General features: G+C 38.1%; 1 protein-coding gene across 1 annotated transcript in view; it reads right to left on the bottom strand.

The window, feature by feature from the left end:
• LOC139717149 (uncharacterized) overlaps positions 1-19,732 on the bottom strand; it is a 52,391-nt gene that overhangs the window by 3,974 nt on the left and 28,685 nt on the right. The window contains exons 5-18 of the mRNA XM_071628650.1: positions 18,428-18,530; positions 17,072-17,239; positions 15,416-15,556; positions 10,597-10,903; positions 10,006-10,161; positions 9,224-9,376; positions 8,318-8,398; positions 7,171-7,641; positions 6,220-6,270; positions 5,179-5,304; positions 4,216-4,278; positions 2,300-2,362; positions 1,534-1,596; positions 162-365 (exon numbers count right to left, since the gene is read on the bottom strand). Coding sequence (XP_071484751.1) covers positions 162-365; positions 1,534-1,596; positions 2,300-2,362; positions 4,216-4,278; positions 5,179-5,304; positions 6,220-6,270; positions 7,171-7,641; positions 8,318-8,398; positions 9,224-9,376; positions 10,006-10,161; positions 10,597-10,903; positions 15,416-15,556; positions 17,072-17,239; positions 18,428-18,530 — 2,150 coding nt within the window. The remainder of the gene's footprint in view (positions 1-161; positions 366-1,533; positions 1,597-2,299; positions 2,363-4,215; positions 4,279-5,178; positions 5,305-6,219; positions 6,271-7,170; positions 7,642-8,317; positions 8,399-9,223; positions 9,377-10,005; positions 10,162-10,596; positions 10,904-15,415; positions 15,557-17,071; positions 17,240-18,427; positions 18,531-19,732) is intronic.

The raw sequence follows: 19,732 nt of genomic DNA on the forward strand, positions 1-19,732 counted from the left end.
ATATAAAATCAAATATCTAATACATTTTTTTAGTGTACAAATATTTGGGTTAACAGATAAACAAAGCACACCAAAGGAAATGCAGACTGGCCCCCTCCCCCCCCCCTAAAAAAAAGAGGAAAAAAAGAGCACAACAAGATTCGTAGAGAAAAATAATTTACCTAGTACATTCCTGCTTTCCTGCTGTTTCTCTAGCTGGGTCACCTTCAGCTGCAGCTGCCTGGTCTCTGCCTCTAGTCTCTCCTTCTCCCTCTTCTCCCCAGCCAGCTCCTGCTGTAAGGAGCTCACCAGGGCCACCTCTTTCTCCAGCTTCTGCCGAGACTGCCTCTCTCTCTCCAGATCATCAGACAGGGCTCGGATGCGGACTGAAGCAGGGGGAAATGACAGTGAGTTAAAGGGATGGTACAGTATTGGTGGAGATGAGAATTGGGCTTCTAACTTTTTGCGAGATACCAAGAAAATACTTATGAAATAGTACAGAGCATACCATTCTAAGAGGAATTCAAAGTTTATTTGACAAAAATCGGGTTTGGAATGACTGAAACATCCAAAAATAAAGTAAAACAAAGCGATCGTAATAAAATGTGGGTCCAACACTTTATTAGAATCGCTCTGTATTAGATATCTCAGCCATTTCAAAACCAATTTTCATCAAATAAACATCTAATTCCTCATGGAATTGCATGTTCGTTCATATTCCACAAGAGATTTCTCATTATCTCACCAAAATATGTTAGAAACCTGAAATTAGGTCTCAACCAAAACTATATGATCCCTTTAAAGGTTTCTCGCAAACAGTTCTCAGGGGCCAAGCTGCTGTCTAGTATGTATATAAAGCATATCTACCACACAACTATCTAATTTTATTACATGGCATCTCTTCACATCATGACAGAACACACAAGTCGCTACACAACTATCAGCATTTATAAAACATGTCTCCTCTAATCTTCAATTACACAGTATATTTTACCTAGGTATTTTTTCCCCCCTTGCATTACACTGACAATTTTTCAGTCATTCGCTAGTTCTCTCAAACATGCTATTCATCTGCTTATCACAGATTTATCTTCCCTGAAATAATGTCTACGCATCTACAAATTGCACTGGTGTTGAATAATCATTGGGGACTGTGGTACTTTGATTACACCTTCATTTCACCAGTGGTGTTATGGCCTTTACTTCATTTCACATGAAAGATATGACATTGGGCCTTAAAGAATCTTGAGCACTGTTTCTACAGTCTACAACAAGGCATTGGCACGCCAATGGGACTGCTGTAAGTAGACAACGATGAGCCCCAAGCAATACCCGCTCTCACTTAACACACTAGTCTCCCCTTTGAGGCACAACCATAGAAAGTTACAAATTGGCAACTCAAGCATTTTCTGAAAGATAACTGTTCAGCCTGGACAATGTGTGACCTTTGTTTTCTGATAAAACAAGGCAAGGGATCACAAAACCTCATATCATCATATTACACGATAATGACTGGCTTAATCATAAATTACTTGAAGTATCTGTAGTATTTACCTTTACATGTTTCTAGTTCATTTTGTGTGTTGCTTGCTGTTCCACTTGTTTCTACTAGTTTTCCTGGTATCGAGAAGAGACATTAAGACATAGGTTTAGGATCATTCAATTTAAACAAATCACAGTAATAAATCATGATTAGCTCAAATGAATAATAATTCAATAATTAATCACATATATGAATCAAATGAACAGGGGAGACAAAAAGTATAATGTACAGCATGAATGCCATATAAATACGATACATCTTCTATGAGTATTTCGTCAACAAAATATCTGATTACTGTTTTAAGTCTATTAATGAGTGACATCAACAAGTCGAGCCTGTTCCTCATTCAGGAAAAATTGGAACTTCAATAATGATAATAATAATAATAGTAATAGTAATAGTAATAATAATAATAATAATAATAATAATAATAATAATAATAATAAGAAGAAGAAGAATAACAATAATAATAATAATAATAATAATAATAATAATAATAATAATAATAATAATAATAATTTAAAAATAATAACAATAATTAAAAAAAAATAAAATGATAATAATAATAACAATAATAATAACAATAATAAAAAAATAAAATAATAATAATAGTAATACAGGGTACTTGTAATGTGCCAATTCCACATGACTAATTTGCTTAAGGCGCAAAACTTTGAATTAAAAATTTGGCTTTTCTAAACCTGCTATTGAATAAATCCTCATAATGAGACAAGACAACAAATAAATCACGTAGCCATTTGTAGAAGAGTGACTTACTTTGCAAGCTTTCTATGTCGTGACTTTGCTTTTTGACAAGCTCAGATTCCTGTTTTAGTTGCTCTGTGCGTCAGTTCAAAGTGAAATGCAGACATGGATTAGAAGAAGTTAGATCATCGTGTTGCATTAAAATTATAATGGTGCACAAAACCAGAGTAAAACGTGCTTAGATATATAGTGTTATATATACAGCAATGAAATTAAACTCAGTTATGGCTTTCTCAAAGAAAGAAACAATTTAGTGTCATAAATGTGAGATGCAGCGCGTATCTTTTATTACAAAGTCAAAATATGTTAGAGACTCCTGAGCCCAAATTTGCCAAGGTAGTTTGATTCTAGTCCATGGAGAATGCAAATTTTGATTGCATAAATGTGCATGGCACATTGTGTATAGAAACAGACATCCAATGAATGCATGCTAACACATACATGAGCAAGGTACACCCATTTCACACTTGTTTTTGTCCACAGACTAACTTTAAATCACAGACTTGATTTAAACTACCTCTGTGAATTGGGCCATACAATCTGGTGGTGAGACTAGTGATAGTCAAAACCATACGTCACACACTGATTAAGAACTGCAAACACAACATATAATTCTATGTGATGTCTATGTGGCCTTTTGATGAGCACTTGGTATAAAAAATAAGTGGAGCATTACTACACATGCAAAGTGCAACCAAAAGATCTTGTCTATAGCATACACCTCTGTGCTGAGTATTTTGATATACGTACTGTAATACCATAAATTTCTGCATGTTTGAAACTTTGCAAGGAGCCAAGATTTGCGAAAGTAAAATTCTCATGAAAGTTTTTGTCTACTCAATGCATTGAATGCCAGTATAATGACATACAATGTTCAAGTTCTTGTACTAATATGTGTACTAGTAGTGCACATTGTTTTGTTTTGTTTTTAGTTGGGTTTTTTTTTGGGGGGGGGGGTTTTTGCTTGTTTTCAACTATGCGTGTTCAGTAGTATGCATTTATTTGTGTTGTGTGTTTTATATCTACCAACAGTGTGTGTTCAACAAATCCCCGTATTACCAAACCAGTACAAGTAGTACACTTGTAATTGTTTTGTGGTCGACAATTAGTGAAAGTCCATGCTGCAAACAAGACTGCTGGCTCCAATTCGCAAAACTTTCATGCTGCAAAAGTTTCTGAATTTTCAGCATATTTTTCTGGTAAGTCTGTTGTCATTTGTACAAATCACTTACAAATACTGAGCCAAAGCAGTACATCTTATCATTTCTGGCCACACCAAACTTGCAGTGTTTGCTTATACTTCGGTTTCATTCAGGGCAAACACTGAACCCAGTCTTGAAATTAGGGATGACTGTAGTTGATTTGGCAGTATACAAATGATGCACAGGACAGAGTGAATCGGTGAGAATTGGATGTGCGAGTTTAACTTTGTGACTGTTTAAACCCACGAGCGCAGAGAGTGGGTTTTAGACTGTTTCAAAGGTTAAACAAGAGCACCCAACTCTCACCGATCCATGAAATGGGCCTGTGTATAATACATTTTATAAAATGGGCCGTAAATTAATGAAATTCAACTTTTTCCCCAACAAATGTCCACCACACCTACAACACTAAAAGAGGCTTGAGCCATGTGTTCGGATTTTACCGGACACATAGCTCAGCGTGGATCAGTAAAAATCCATGCATAATAATTGACCAATCAGACTGCAGAGATTCTAAAGCCAATTTTATAAATACAAATAGTGCATGAGAGAGATCATGTTCAAACATGAACAGACCTCTCACTAAATGGAAACTAGCTGTTTTGAAACAAATAAGTGTTAAAATGATAGCATTAAGAAAATACATAAAAGAAAGGAAACTTCAAATGACAGTAAGTGCAGAATTATTAGTCACTGCATATCTTGCCTACAAAAGCCAAGTCTCACCTTTAAGTGGTGGTAATAAAGCTTTTGTTTCTCTTGAGGATGACTCCGCTGCATCAAGTTGACCTTTACAAACACATAATTCAAATAAGATTCAGAGTTTTAAAAAACAAAGAAGGCATGAACATAGTCCTGCAAAGCAACTTCCTTGCTAAATAAAGTTATATATAGGCCCATAATGTAAGCATGGAAGTCAGAGCAGTGCATGTTTAAGTTATGGAACACAACAGAACCATTCACACTTTGAGAGCAACATTCCCAGCAAATATCTGGTCAAGTTGGGTCAAATTCCTCCTACATGTCTATTTCCATCTCAATCAAAATATCTGTGTAGGGACCACTGGTAATTAAACTGCCTACAGCACTCTTTAGCAGCATAGAAACATACTAGACTTCTTGCACATCTATCCATCTATCTATGTATACATCTGTATCTGTACTGTAATAACAGCATTAAAGAAGGGGGAGGTCCCTTGAAAATTCAGCAACGAAATATCACTGGCAAAAATGCATTAATTGCATTTTTCTTGACCTTCAATTTTTAAATGTCAATGAACGGATAAATTAACATGTTTATATCTATATTGATAGACAGACAGATATATAGATAGAGAGATAGATAGATAGACAGATAGAAAGATAGATAGATAGATAGATAGATAGATAGATAGATAGATAGATAGAAAGATAGATAGATATATCCCTCTAGGAGCATGTGATAAAGGACAAACACTCAGTGTCGATAGCTAGTAACATAAAATGCAAAGACACATTCGCAACAACACTGTTCCTCCAATCGAAACTTACTGTGAAGTGATTACTGTATCTGACATCATAGTCATTTCTGTTTCATACTAGAGTTTTGAAATGAAAATATGAAAATCCCATGACAGGGAGAGACAGGTTTCTCAGTATGCTTTGTTACCAAGTATCATTTGTGTGATATCAGAGGTTTAAGATAGATACCTTGTAAACTGACAGCCTTGTCATGTGCTATTCTGGCTTCATTCCGTGCTGAGCTGAGCTCTTTGCTGATCGATTCCTTCTCTGACGTTAGCTGGCTGTATTTGGACCGTAGTGTGTGCAATTCATCTACAGAACACAAAAAGGTATTAAAGAAATTCATTCATATAAATATCAATATGGAAACTGAGATATAATCTTGAAAATGGCATACAACACACACATACTGAAGCTTTTCGACATGCACTCATCAGAGTAAAATCGCATGAATGAACAGAAAGCCAGAAACGAAACAATATTAAGGAAGCGAAGGAACCATAAGGAACCATTCGCTTCCTTAATATTGTTTCGTTTCTGGCTTTCTGTTCATTCATGCGATTTTACTCTGATGAGTGCATGTCGAAAAGCTTCAGTATGTGTGTGTTGTATGCCATTTTCAAGTTCTGTAGTACCAAACACTTATTCATTTATGAGATATAATCAAACATAAGACTCACTTACAGTGCATATCTATCTGTATTTTTATAACTTTTCTTTATTTCCTTCTCTTTCTTTGTATATAACTTTCTTTTTGTTTTCTGGTTTCTAGTTTTGGAAGGAAAGGGTTAGTAACCATCCTGCACACAAAACCCTGATCAAAAGTTGTATATTGATGTAACAATGACAAGTAGGAAAAGAGTCATGACACACATAACAACATTATTCAACCCTTAGTCTGATTCAGGAATGTCAAAATCCCTCAAACCCTGCTCAGGGATTTTCACCCAAAATGTAATCAGTGCATCTACACCTCACGCAGCATACCTCGGCCAAGTACCGGTTCTAAGAAAATCCACTGAACTTGTCTTATCAAATCTCGATAATAAAATCTATGTGGGATGGACAGACAAATGGACGGACCAACTGACCGATAGATGGATGACCCAAAAACATGATGCCTCCAACACTCTTTAGGAAGGAGGCATAAAAAAAAGAGTAATTTACTATAAACTCACTCTTCCTTCAGGTCAAAGGTTAATGTCCAAAATGAATCGTCTGTCTTACCTTTCAAGGTGTCTATTTCTAGAAGAGTTGCATCCAAGTCTTCAGTGTGTGCTGAAAAAAAAATACAAGAACTTCAAAATGTCAAGCAAATATTCACTTTTCCTCACCACACTAACCACATACTGTAGTATGCCAAATCTCAATACTATCAAAGCAAAACATATAGAGAAGAATTCCACAAATTTGATGCTTCTTCATTCTCTTGTACAATTTGAAAACAATTTCCGAGGGTACCTACCCCTGTGACTAATGAGAGGAAATTGGCATTGCCCATGGACACCTCTTATTCTTCACATATCAAGGAAGTGACATGTCATGCAAACTTCGCTCTCACAGTTTGGTGGGGTGTCAGCGAATCTTGAAACAAAGGCTAATAACCAAAGTGTGATGTTATAGCCATTCAATGCCGTGGAAACTGGACCTAAACAACCTCATCTGACCCGATGCTAACCATACTCCCATCTGGTTCCAACCCAAGCTGCAACAAAAGACTGCGACATTTTGGTAATCTATACTCCAGGATTTGAGACTCTGTATCTCACTGGGACCCTGCAAGCAGTATCCTCATTCCAGCACTAATAGCCTTTCACCTCATGGCATACTTGCCTTCGTAGGAAAGAAAACAAACTAAGTCAGGCCAGTGCAATCTAGCATATGATGACAGCTATGGAATTTCCATGATTCTTTACTAACAGCTGCTTCAACATCGAATTAATCATACATATTTAATATACCAAACATGGGGGGAGGGGGGGTAAGACCAAGACAACATAAATCTTCAGTAATGCTTGTGATAAAACAGGTAACTATGGAGAACTGACAAATAAGGCAGGCAATGTTTGGAAAATGGAATATGTGTGCTAAAGCGATATCAGTAACAATTACAGGATGACGTGCACTAGTTTGCCCTATTGGGTCATTCAATAATGCAGCACTCGGTAAACTACTTACAAGAGTTGGTACCGTGAACATGATTATGGAGATCAGAATCCCTCTTGGCCCCTAATCTTGGCGGCGACGACGATGACAAAGATGACCCTGAAAATGACGAGGGTTTTAACGTCGACGAGAACTCCTGGCTCATGACCACGGACTGCTGCTGCCGCTCCTCTTGTTGGGAGACCACTAGGGGCTCATCCACCAGAGTCTGTACATTGATTGAATCCGTGTCCTCCTGCCCAAAGTCCCCACCACCCCTACCACTGTTCTCCCCGCTCCCTGATAACCGCTCCTGCAGCTCACTGACTGCTCTCGCCACGGCTGCCCTGGTGGTCTCCTCGGCCTCCTGCAGCCGCTGCTCCAGGGATGCGATCTCCCTCCGGTGCTGGTCCATCTCCCGATGAGCATCATCCACCTTGCTCCGTAGGCTCCCTATCAAACGATCACTCTCCATCTGTCTACTCTGAGCATCCTCTAGCTCCACTGAAACACAAATTTAAATCTAACATGTAAGATATGCAATTCAATCTTACAGTGATCACTACATCAATTCAAATTTAAGCAATGATAATTAATGATAGCTTGAGTAAAATCTAACAAATTATAAGAAACAAGTACTTGGATGTCAAGAAATATTCAACATTATCTTGTACATAATCTTCAAAACACAGCCTGTAAAAATTTCAGTGGACAGATCACATGTTCATGTCTGAATTACAATCTGACCACTGGGATGACGCATTGCACTTGAATCCTGTGGCTACCTCTAAATAGCTATCTCTCAGTGATGACACTGTCAAAAATTCTTCTTTTTTCATATTGATGAGGCATCCTGTTTTTATTCATCATATTCTGTTTTATTTTTCTCTCTCTGTTTTCATCTGTCTGGTGCATACAATGACTTTGTCCTCTTCAGGTCCTGGCAGTGAGTCTGCAAAATCATCCTCGCTGAAACAATGGTTGCGAAAAAGAGTCATACTGTTGCTGTCAAAATCCTAGTAACCACTAGCCACGTTGTTCGTGGTTTATTTGTCACCACAAAATTTATTGTAACCACAAGATGGAATGCTCTCTTACACATGCATAGTCTAATGTTTTCACGTGCGTGAGAAGACATTGTGGGTATACCAATTTTAATTTTTTTCACTGAAATACTCACGCTTGTATTTCCTCACTTCTCTGAGAACCGTCTCTTCTGCAGAATTCTTCAAAGACTTAACAGGTTGCACCTTAGCACCATCTAAACACACATAGAAAGAAGAATGGTGAACTCTTATTATGACAAACATCTGAATTTTAGGTCCCATGACATTTGCTCCTGTGACAATTGCTCCCATGAAATATCTGCATGCTAAGCCAAACTTAAAACCTACCCATAAACATAACCCTAACCCCAATCATAATCCTCACATCATACTAAAACCCTACTACAACCTTACCTCTAACCCTAAGTCCTTGGAGAAAATAAGACTGGAGCAATTGTTGCATGAGCAAATGTTGTGTCACCGATTTTTAAATACCATGAATGGTATAGATTTCATGACTATTTCAGCTGCATATATTTGGAAGCTATGACAATGCTATATGACAATGCTTGCTTTTGGACAGTATGCTTGCCTAAAGTTTATATTGAAGGTGACTTACAGGGCAGGAAGTCATTATTTACCAAAAGACTTTCCCTGGGAGGCACTAAAGGATATGAAGTCACAGGTATTAGTGGCCATATGGTTTGCAGATGTTAACAGCCCAATACTAGTAAACCAAGATTATATTTTCTTTTTGTCTTCCTAGAGGATCCAAGCTTTGTTTGCATTCTCTGGCACCATCTCAGCATGATATTCCTGTTATGATACATTAAGGTCATTTATATCTTTTTAAATTTCATTAAAACTCCTACAGTGAAAATATCACAGGCTAGTGGAGAGGACTGGACGTGAAGTGACCTCTACATGTTATGCACACAGCAAGTATGACTATGTGGGTCATCTCGTATTTCAGGAGGCCACTTTTGCCAGAGTGGTGACTAAGTGAGGATGCGTAGCTCATAAAGAGACTGGTGACTCACCACTTCTCTCCCTGACCCTGCCATTGAGCTCCTTGCCGACAGCCTCCCTCCAAAGAGACTCTACCTGGACACCAGACTCCCTGGTGGGTGTCCTATCGTCCCCATTGGTGATGAGTGCTGCATGGTGGCCCGTGGTGTCATCATCCACTGCCCCTAGAAACACAGGATGCAGTACGTGTGCTTACATTTTAATCACTGTGAACTCCTTCACAGTTCCCACAAAATGTTTGCTTTATAGTTATGTAATCTACTCTCTATAATTCTTACAGCATACTTTCTGAAAATAAATGCTTAAATTTGCATTTGTTTACCTTGCTACTAACTTTTTGGGAACATATGATAAGAGGTTAATCAGGAGTATCAATTTGACTTACAAAACTGATGATAAAATGGGAACTAGACAGGAAAAGTGGAAATACACTTTTTATTCACATTTACTATGCTATAATTATACACTTCAAGGGGTCATATACATCATGTCATGTGGATATAGAATATTCCTTGGTAAAAATGAGAAGGCTATGATTGATAACATCTGCAAAGTGTTGACTGATAAGTAGATAAAATAATATTTCGCTGCTTGTGGAATAAGTGTACTTGACAATAAAACATGCTATTGTACCAACTCCTCTTTTTTTGGCCATAATTGGTTGAAACGTTTAAACATCAATGTTCTGGCAACGATGGTGAAGGACAAAAAAACACAAACAAACATTACCCATTCCCTTCTGCTCATTTGAATGAAATATTCAATTTTTTTTCTCCACTTGCTTAAGACCAACCTGCTATTCTCTCCTTGCCGCTTTGGTCTTCACTGCCAACATTTGATGCAGGTACAATCTCGCCAGAATCATTGACCTGGTCAGCGTCTTGGCTGGTCACATGACCCGCTGCACTTCCTGCGAGCTTCAAGGCTTCTTGCGTTTCTTCAAGCCGTTCTTTAAACACACAAGATGATTGAGCATGAGCATTAGTTTGATAATAGGGAGGAAGGACATGGGACACATGGAACATTTAAATTTCACATTTTAATTAAGGAAAATCTGCTTTGTCTGTTGACTGTCTCAATATCTGAGCCTTTACAAGGTGGCCTCACATCAAAAGAAGAGTTGAGAGATCTTCGCTCTGCACTCAATATAATCTGTCCCTATTTCTCTCTTGATCTATTAATACCTAGCTATAAATCCATCAATTTATCCATCTATCTACAATGTATCAGTTCATCTTTGTGTTTATGTATCTATGCATCTATCTTTCCCATGAATAAACACAAGTGCTTGCAAAGTATACAAAGAATAATGAATGGATTTGCATACTGTGAGTCTGAAGACTTTCAGTCTTAGTCACACACACATTAGCTGGCATGTGCCCACCTTTGGTAGATGCTAGTTGTTTCTTGATGATGTCATTCTCTGCCTGGAGCTCCTCCGCCCTCGCTCCCAGGGAGCTCTCGGCCTTCTGCAGGGTGCTGATCCTCTCCTCTAGCTCCCGCTGCTCCCCTTGAAGCCTCTCCAACTCCTCCTGGTGCTGTTTGTCGGCATCTCCCATCTTGACGAGTAGCTCCTGACTGTCCTTCTCTAGCTGGGAGTACTTCTCCAGTAACAGGTCCTGCTCCTGCCTCAGGTTCTCCAGCTCCTCCCGCGCATGGGCGCACTCGTCTTCCGAGTTACTCAGCATTTGCTGTATTGGGGTTGGCAGAGAAAGAAAAGTGGAAACATGGGAGTCGATACGGCTGCACAAGGAAGCAAAGTTTGTTATTTGACTGTTGGGATGAAATGAAATGAATAGAATGAAGACTCACTCTTGCTTCTGGAGAATAGAATCATTTTATACGCCGTACCTACTATAAGTATTTGTGAATTTGGCATCTGCTTAATTATGAAATGAGGGGAGGAATGGATGTGTGCCATGCCAAGACCACATCCAAATGTATTCGTGGGACCACATAGACAGACCTACACAGTATGTTCTTGTTGCACATTACACATTTTTCAACGTCAAACATTCAGCCACATATTGCAATTTGCTGCTTTGATCATCAGATACAGTCAAACTTGTCCTAGTAGCCTGTTTTTTTTTTTTGTTTTTTTGCTGTTGTATTTTTTGCAGCAACATCTGTAAAGTTGCTAAGTTTGATTTCATGAACAGATAACAGTTTTTGACTCAGAACAAGCTGTCCATTGTAGCCATGTGGATAAGTTGATCATTTTGTTTGCATGATGTCATTATTACGGACATGTTTGACCATACCTGACCAAAAAAAAAAAAAAAAAAATACAGCCACATTGACCTGTCCACACTCATGTAGGTCTGACACAGGATATATCCAATCATTATCTAAGCCTAGCAAGCACAAATGTATTTATTACCTCTGCCAAGGGAGGAGTTTATGTTTTCATTACCATTGGTTGGTTTGTTTGTCCGTGTGCAAAATAACTCAAAAAGTTGTGCATGGATTTGGATGAAACTTGCAGGAAAGATTGAGAATGACAAAAGGAACAGATGATTAAAGGACAAGTTCACCTTCATAAACATAAGGATTGAGAGAATGTAGCAAAATTAGTAGAACACATCATTGAAAGTTTGAGGAAAATCAGACAATCCGTTCAAAAGTTATGAATTTTTGAAGTTTTTTTGCAGTACCCGCTGGATAAGAAGACTACTGCAGTGTATGAATAACTTAGATGTCACATGCGTACAACAATATAAGGAAAATATAAAGAGAATTTCACAAAATTCCATCTTTTGAAAAAAGTACACATTCCCCTGACTCGTTACCGATAAATGTTATGGGTAATATTATTCCCCCTGCCTTTAGAAAGAGGCAAGTCAGTTGCTCTTTTATTATGCGAAAAAAAGTGAAAATATGTTGAATTTTCTTTTATATTTTCTTTATACTGTTGTACGCATATGACTCACAAGCTGTAGTAGTCTCCTCATCCAGCGGTTCCAACACAAAAATTTAAAAAATTCATAACTTTTACATCGATTGTCCAATTTTCCTCAAACTTTCACTGATGTGTTCTACTAATATTGTTGCATTTTCTCAATCCTTATGTTTATGAAGGTGAACTTGTCCTTTAAATTTTGGTAGTGATGCGGAAAGTTTTATGGATTTTATGAAGGATTTTTTTTTATTTTGGCATGTAGCGGGTCAATGAACTTGGGAGTTCAAGCTGTGCATTTTTGAGGTTTTCATACGCGCACTAAACTGCGTGCTCTAGTTTCTGCTAGGGCGAGGCGTGCCGCGCAGCTGAGGGTTTATGATATAACAAAGGCTTCTACATTGGGAAATCGGGCAATTTTTTTCAGCAGGCATAATGGGTGGAAATCACTGATCTCTATGGAAGAGCAAGATCATCAGTGGAAAGTAGCTGCTTGGCAGAGGTCTGTGCTCTCAGAGTGCTTTTCTAGTTGTTTTATATTGTCGAGAAGACATCCAAAGAAAAGAATGGAAAGAGGCAAAGTCCATCAGTCACGTGGGTAACCAACAGAATGAATGTTCCACATACAACTCGCAACAAGCAAGAATCACACTACCTATAACAGACAAGCATTGGTTGCGCAAGACTGACCAAGTCTGTGATCATATCCTGCTACTCATATCACACTTCTTTCTAAAATGACTTTCCATGCTTCGATGTCTCATATAAAAATCCTGACTTCTCAAGTTTCACTTTCATTTTGGAATCCTTGGTAGCTTTTGGCTCACACCTACGTGTAGTCATAAAACTCTTTGCCAAACATACACTCCTTCACCTATGCCAAGGTATTTTACCCCCAAAGCCACATTTGAGAATAAAGAAAATATATGAATATAAACTAAGTAACTAAAATATAAGTATGACCAATTTTTTCTTCCTTGTAGTCAGATGTGTTGTATCACATTTCAACATTTTACAACATTGTACACCTGTAACTTTTGAAACATGAACTGTTTGGGAGATTCTTGTGTCCCTGCAGATTTTCTTCTTCTTCTTCCTCTTTAGGTGTTTCTTCAAACAGACATATTTCAAGATGGAAAAGCAATGACCTCCAACAGCATGTGCTTATAATTTCGACGACAGTGCAATCTTCAGACAGAGTGCTGGAATCTTGTCAAAGAATAGAAAGAAAATCAGATGATGCTCCCAGGTATTTCCCTCAGGAGTACACAGATGTACTTGTGTCATGACCCCGTTTCTCTGAACGGAAAGAGAGAGATACTTGACATATTGTCGCTGGTGTGACAAGACCTTGTATCTGCAATTTTGATGAAAATGACTTTTTTGGATTAATGGTCAGATAATCAGTTAAGTGATGTCCTGTACAAATCCCAGATGTCTTACCCCAAAAATGAAGCCACCACGGCATGTCAAAGGAATGTCTATCCCACTGGATACAGCGCTTTGGCTGCCATGTTTTTTTTGCTCTCCTGAACATTGACATTTTGTAGATACGAGGTCTTGTCACCCCAGCGACGATTATATCTGATACCCATTGATTAAATGACAACAAACTGGACCAAGACTACATAAAACAGTTCCTTTAACTCATGAAGCCCCATGGTAGTTTGAAGATACAGAACTTCATTGGTAAATATGCTTGGAATAGCTTCTTGTAAACGTAAGAACAGGCAAAAGCATACCTGTATGCCACAACCTACTTTAAAAAAAAAAAAAGCCACATGGCTTCATTACCATAGGTTACACTTTGTTATCCACATCAGTGAAAAACAAGACAATAACAAAATAAAAACCAAAGGGCGGAATACATTTAGCCTAAAGAGCATTCCAGACAATTTACATAATTTCATATCAGGTAGTACATAAAAAGATAGTGCAATGGACAGATTTGTGAAATTTATTGTGGTCTTAGAGCAGATAAACCAATACTCTGAAACCCCCAAAACATGGTGCACTAAGCAAGGATGATGACATAGGAAGCTCACACATTCCAGTAATGTAGCACAGTAATCCCATTACAACACCACTTGCTTAGCAAGTTCACCTGTGTAGAATTTATGCATGCTTTCTAATTTTGTTCTGCTTCCTCGAGCACCAAATCATGCATTCTTATGTTCAGCTGCTATGTCATCATCCTTGTTCATTGTGATTTGTTGTGAATTTTAAAAACATTCTTATTCCTCATCCCACTCACTACAAATTCTGAAACTCTGTTCACAGTATACCCAATCTGTAGATGTTCAAATGCAAGAGTCTATACATCATCCGGAGGTCTCCATCAAAGAAAAAACATAGTTCTCGTATGCCTGAAAAACAGCCGAATTCCACTCCCAAATGTACACGTATGCATAAGAAATGTGTGGAATAATACTGCAATAACAAGATTCAGTTGGGTAACAACGTAAATGCAAATTAGCCAAAAAAGTTTTCAATCTCAGAACATACCCGATCATGGTGGCTACATAATTTTCCCAATCAATTGTCAATAATCAACAATTTGTACCACAGCAATCTGTTGTGTTAAAGGTATCAATCATTTGCAGCTTGTTGGAAAATACGATTGCAAGGGCACGAGGAGGCTATTCTGGAATAAAAGTTGAGTACAATGATCGAAAATATTCTCCATTTTCAATCTCCAAGCACTCCAAAACAAGTCATCGTTCTAGCAAAATGTGTCAGCCAGGTAAGCATTTTCTTAGACCATTTTGATATATTCCAAGCAAATTCAAAATGGTGGAAGATGAATTGTTGAGCACTTCTGAGAACCATGTTTTACCTTTATTAAAGGCACATGGTCCCGATGGCTTAGTCGAATGCGTACGGGGGCACACGGCACAAGTTTCCTTTAGAGACCTATGCTATCGACTCCTCTTTAGCGCTTACGCTTTGACCCATTTCCCCGAGTCCGAAGAAGTCTGATCCAGTGTAGTCAGTGGTCCGATCACAGTTCGGCTCATGATTCGGTTGGGGGGGGATGACTGCTTCAGCAAACTTCTTTTGTGACATCATACTAAGAAGCACATGTCATATGCACGCACCCTGGCATTACTACAGACTGCATGATGCGCACAGAAGACAATGAAGGCAACGTTACCTAGCAACACCTACGCGCTTTACTCTTGATGACAGCTCAACTTCGGCAATCTTCATATCAATGCTAACGGTGATCAGCACTATCATTCAACAGCGCCCTCTACACTACCGGGACTATGCGCCTTTAAGAAAGAAAAATGTCAATGTGGCCTACCTCTGTGTCTGCAACTTTTCGACACGCCTCCAGCTTCTCCTCCAAAGCCTTCTTCAGAGATTCCTTCACAGTCTTCTCATACGTCGACTTGTCCTCCTGAAGTGCTATTAGTTCTTTTCGTATGCTCTCTTCAGTATTCGCCTAAAAGGTCAGTCAACAACAAACAATGGCACTGTTGAAGTAGATGTTTGTGTGTTTGTGTTTGTGTGTGTGTGTATACACGGATGTTTAGATAGATACAAAGTAGATGGATAGATAGATAGACAGAAAGAAAGATAGATAGCTTGATAGATAGAGAGATAGATAGATACAGTACAAATAGATAGAATGATGGATTGATAGATAAACTGAGATAGATAGATAGATAGATAGATAGATAGATAGATAGATAGATAGATAGATAGATAGGTAGGTAGGTAGATAGATAGATCAGGGCTTGGCACTTGTCTAGGGTGACTGGCAGAATCATCTGACAAAAACATGAAAATAGAAATCAGCGAAATAATCCAAGTTGGCATCAAATCACAAATCCTATAGACTACACTACAAACTTGAGAATTTATATGAGAGAGAATGGTTTTATTAAAAGCATCATTCCCTTCACTCACAGGGTCTCAATAAAATCAACTGATTACCATGGTAAAAGAAGGTTTATTTCACAATCATCAACCCATGACTTGGCAAAGTATGCTGATACATTGGGCAATCAGCCTTGTATTCAGGGATTCCCCATATGTTTCATGACAATAACACAATATAAGAAAAAAGGAATCCCCTACTTTGCCAAAACTGCTGCCTCAGACTGAGCCCCACATCATCAATAGCACATATTTCATTCCTCCTTCACTGTGAAGGCCATGAATCCACGTTTTACAGAAGGAGAACATTGAAGACACTGCACATATTGCATATTCGTTTTATGTATTCCAAGCATCATACAATTTGTACCTCACACAGTTCTCTTTTTGTCCCATCATTTATTAGAAGGCCACGTGTGATAAGCAATTATGATCATTTCAAATAACATGTTTACTTACAAGCTGGAAATACAAATGGAAAATCAAAGATACAAGAAATAGCATAGAAGCTGAGTTGAATGATAGCAGCAATGAAACTACTAGCGGGTTGACAGGCCAAAGATCATACAGGGCTTCATATTGCCACACACTACTTGCATGTGTTAGTATTGTATGCTTAGAATGCTGACATTTATGTTGATTATGTAATTATTTAAGACTACTGTATTAAAACGAGGAATGTTCACTTGCATTTTAATTTCACGAATTTCGCGAGAGCTAAGATTCACGAAATTAAAATGCACGCAAAAGTTCTTGTCTACACTATATGCATTGAATGTTAGAGGCCACTCGCGCTATTTCATGCCACGAAAATATTGTGTTTTACAGTACCTTCTTCAGTAGACTCATCCAAGGTTTGCTTCTAATAAAACTTACAAATGAAAACAAACTGCTAGGATCCCACTGCATCTTAATCAAGTTACAATACATCCAGAATATAGCCATCTAAAATCCAACCTGCCTACTGGAGACTTCCTTGGAAGAAATCTTTAAATAAGAAATTGGCTATTCTTACAGTGGTGGAAAGATTCAGGTCTCTTAGACCAGCGAAGAAGCATCCACACCCCCTCAAACCCACCTTGGAGTAAGCCCTGAGTTGATTCTCCACCACCTCTAGTCTGGACAGCAAGCGGTCCTCATCGATGAGAGCCTGCCAGCTGCTCTCCGTGGCCTCCTGGGTGGAGGACACCAGTCGCTGCAGCGCCACCAGCTTCTGCTCCAACATCTGCTCTCGGTGGAGTGCTTCCTGTGATGGCAGAAGACAGGAATGTACCAGCACACATTCAGGTCGGTTACCACGGAGATAAACATCTAAATATGAGCTTTGAGCAAGCATCAGTCATTACACTATAAGTATACCACATATTCAGTGGGTCAAATTTTTTGTGAATTTCAACCTCCTGACAATTTCACATGTGGTCAAATTCGCAATCGTGATGTACAGTATTATGAATAAAGATATGTATGTATGCATATCGCATTAATGTCATAATCAGAGTTAATATTTTTTTTGTGTTGTTAAATTTGTGAATAGTACGTGACTCGCAAAATTCATGAAAATAAGATCCTCACAAAACATATGGCATGTACAGTATTCTTTCAGGTTGTTTGGGACAAAATATTGTTCAACAAGTGTTGAAAGTTCCACAACAGTGTTTCTGGGTACAGATTCTACAGAAATGTGCATGTAACGAATGAGGAGAGTCTATGTTGTACTTAGTGAAGCTTGTATTGATTAACCTCCACAATATTGACACAGATGACACAGATAACACAGAAACACAACTAAGTACAAAATAAGGCTAGGGTAGATGATTCAGGAGGTAAATAAAACAAAAATTGTCTAATTATCGGGAATGTTCTTTGACCAATGGGGTCAATACACATGGCCTGAGTATACAACAGTGAGCCCTGGACCCTGGATAGTCCTGATTCATATGACTTGCTATTATCTAATAAGGATAAAAATCAAAATGATACCGGTACTCGGGTGTCCCCTGACTAAGCTGGTGCATTGTTAACTGTGACTGCAGCAGTACAAATAAGATGTTATCGTAACATTAAAATTGTTTACATGGTAATATAACTTATCCACAATGCTCAATTGAACCTAGTTATTGACAAGACCCATGTCTGTGCTCTGCAAATGATGTCTTTTACCTTACTTATCATTCCATTGCACTTTGTTTACTGGTCAGTTGAGATATCTTGGAACTATATATGAGAAGAGATTATGTAATCAATCACTATTGTATTGCAGGAGAGTATAAAGTTCAGATATCTAATGGGAAGAGTGGCGACAGTGTTGGAAAGGGAGGCAGGTATGAAATGCTGACAAAGAGTTCCATAATTCATGGCAAGAATGCATGGGAAGGCTACATTTGAAGTGACACATATCATAAATCTGAGCTGAGTTATGCAATGGTGTACCCACCTTGAGGTAGTGTGATAGCTGATACAGCTCCTGGGATGGGACATTGTTGTTTCCTGTGACAGACTGGGCATTGAACCCTGAACCTACTGACAGACTAGAGTCGCTGCAAAGAGAACAAACAAAACAACAAACAAATTACCAATCAGCATTATATCATTAGACATTGAAAGTCAGATTACTGAAGTACATAAACCAGAGATTTTTCTATCAACAGCAGCCAGCAAGCTTTTCACTACTATCTAAATTTGTTGAAGGTAAGCTAATTTTAAAAGTGACTAGCCCATCTGGCTTGCCAGTGAACTACAGTTCACTGGCCAATGTTGAGAATACAAAATCAGTATACTTACATATTTATTGTGAGGCAATTTTTGGTGCATATTCTTCCTTTCCCTCTAGAGGGTGCAAAATGCTAACAAAGTCCTGAAAACCTTTGTGTTGTAATTAGACAAAAACAACACTGTGCATAAAATGTGTAGTCGATAAAACATAATTTAGTCATATCTTTGCATGTCATGACAACTTCACATGGAGTATGAAATAAAATGATACAGTAATACACTCATAGAAGTAATACAATTAATATCAGCACTTCACATCATGATTACAGTAATATAAATATGCAGATTGGATGTTCACAGTGATCCAATGTTTTAACCCAAGTTCGATAAAAAGTTAATCAGCATATTTTGTCAAGGCCAGTGGACTAGTTTATTATCTACGATTTTGATTTGGGTTCTTCCTAGTTCTTCAAGGCAGGAGAATAAAAGTCAGATTGTCTACGCCATTTGGCCAGCTTTGAAAATATCTAAGGACTAGCACTGTCAATTTTAGTACAAGCAATAATCCTATTGTTCAAAGACCCTAAATCATCTTTAACGATCCAATCAGAGCTTCCGTTGAAGCAAAGAGTAAGAGATTAATGAGCGAAAACATGAATACCACATGTGGTACTTCAACTGCCTCATGACATGTTCAGGGCTGCCAACATTCACACATGTACGAATTCAGGGATATTCTACAGAGTAATCAAGGAGATACTTGCGTGTTACATGCCTCTCAGTTGGCAAAAATAATTCCTGAATCAGGAAGATTTTAACATTCTCTTGTTCAGACATGAAGAGATTTTGACATTCTCAGAAAGCCGCCTGCAGACTCAGGGAGAATTAGCAGCTCTGTATGTTTATAGCATAACTACTGTTGATTGCAGAAGGGAAGATGGTTTGATAGAAGACATTTGAGACCTTGATGCCTCTACTTTAGTCCTGAAGAAACTGGTTGTATATGTTTAATTCAATAATTTAAATA

The sequence above is a fragment of the Diadema antillarum genome, unplaced genomic scaffold (assembly GCF_040938485.1).
Source record: "Diadema antillarum isolate AM-2024a unplaced genomic scaffold, OU_Dant_1.0 scf00000072, whole genome shotgun sequence".
Classification (NCBI taxonomy): Eukaryota; Metazoa; Echinodermata; class Echinoidea; order Diadematoida; family Diadematidae; genus Diadema; species Diadema antillarum.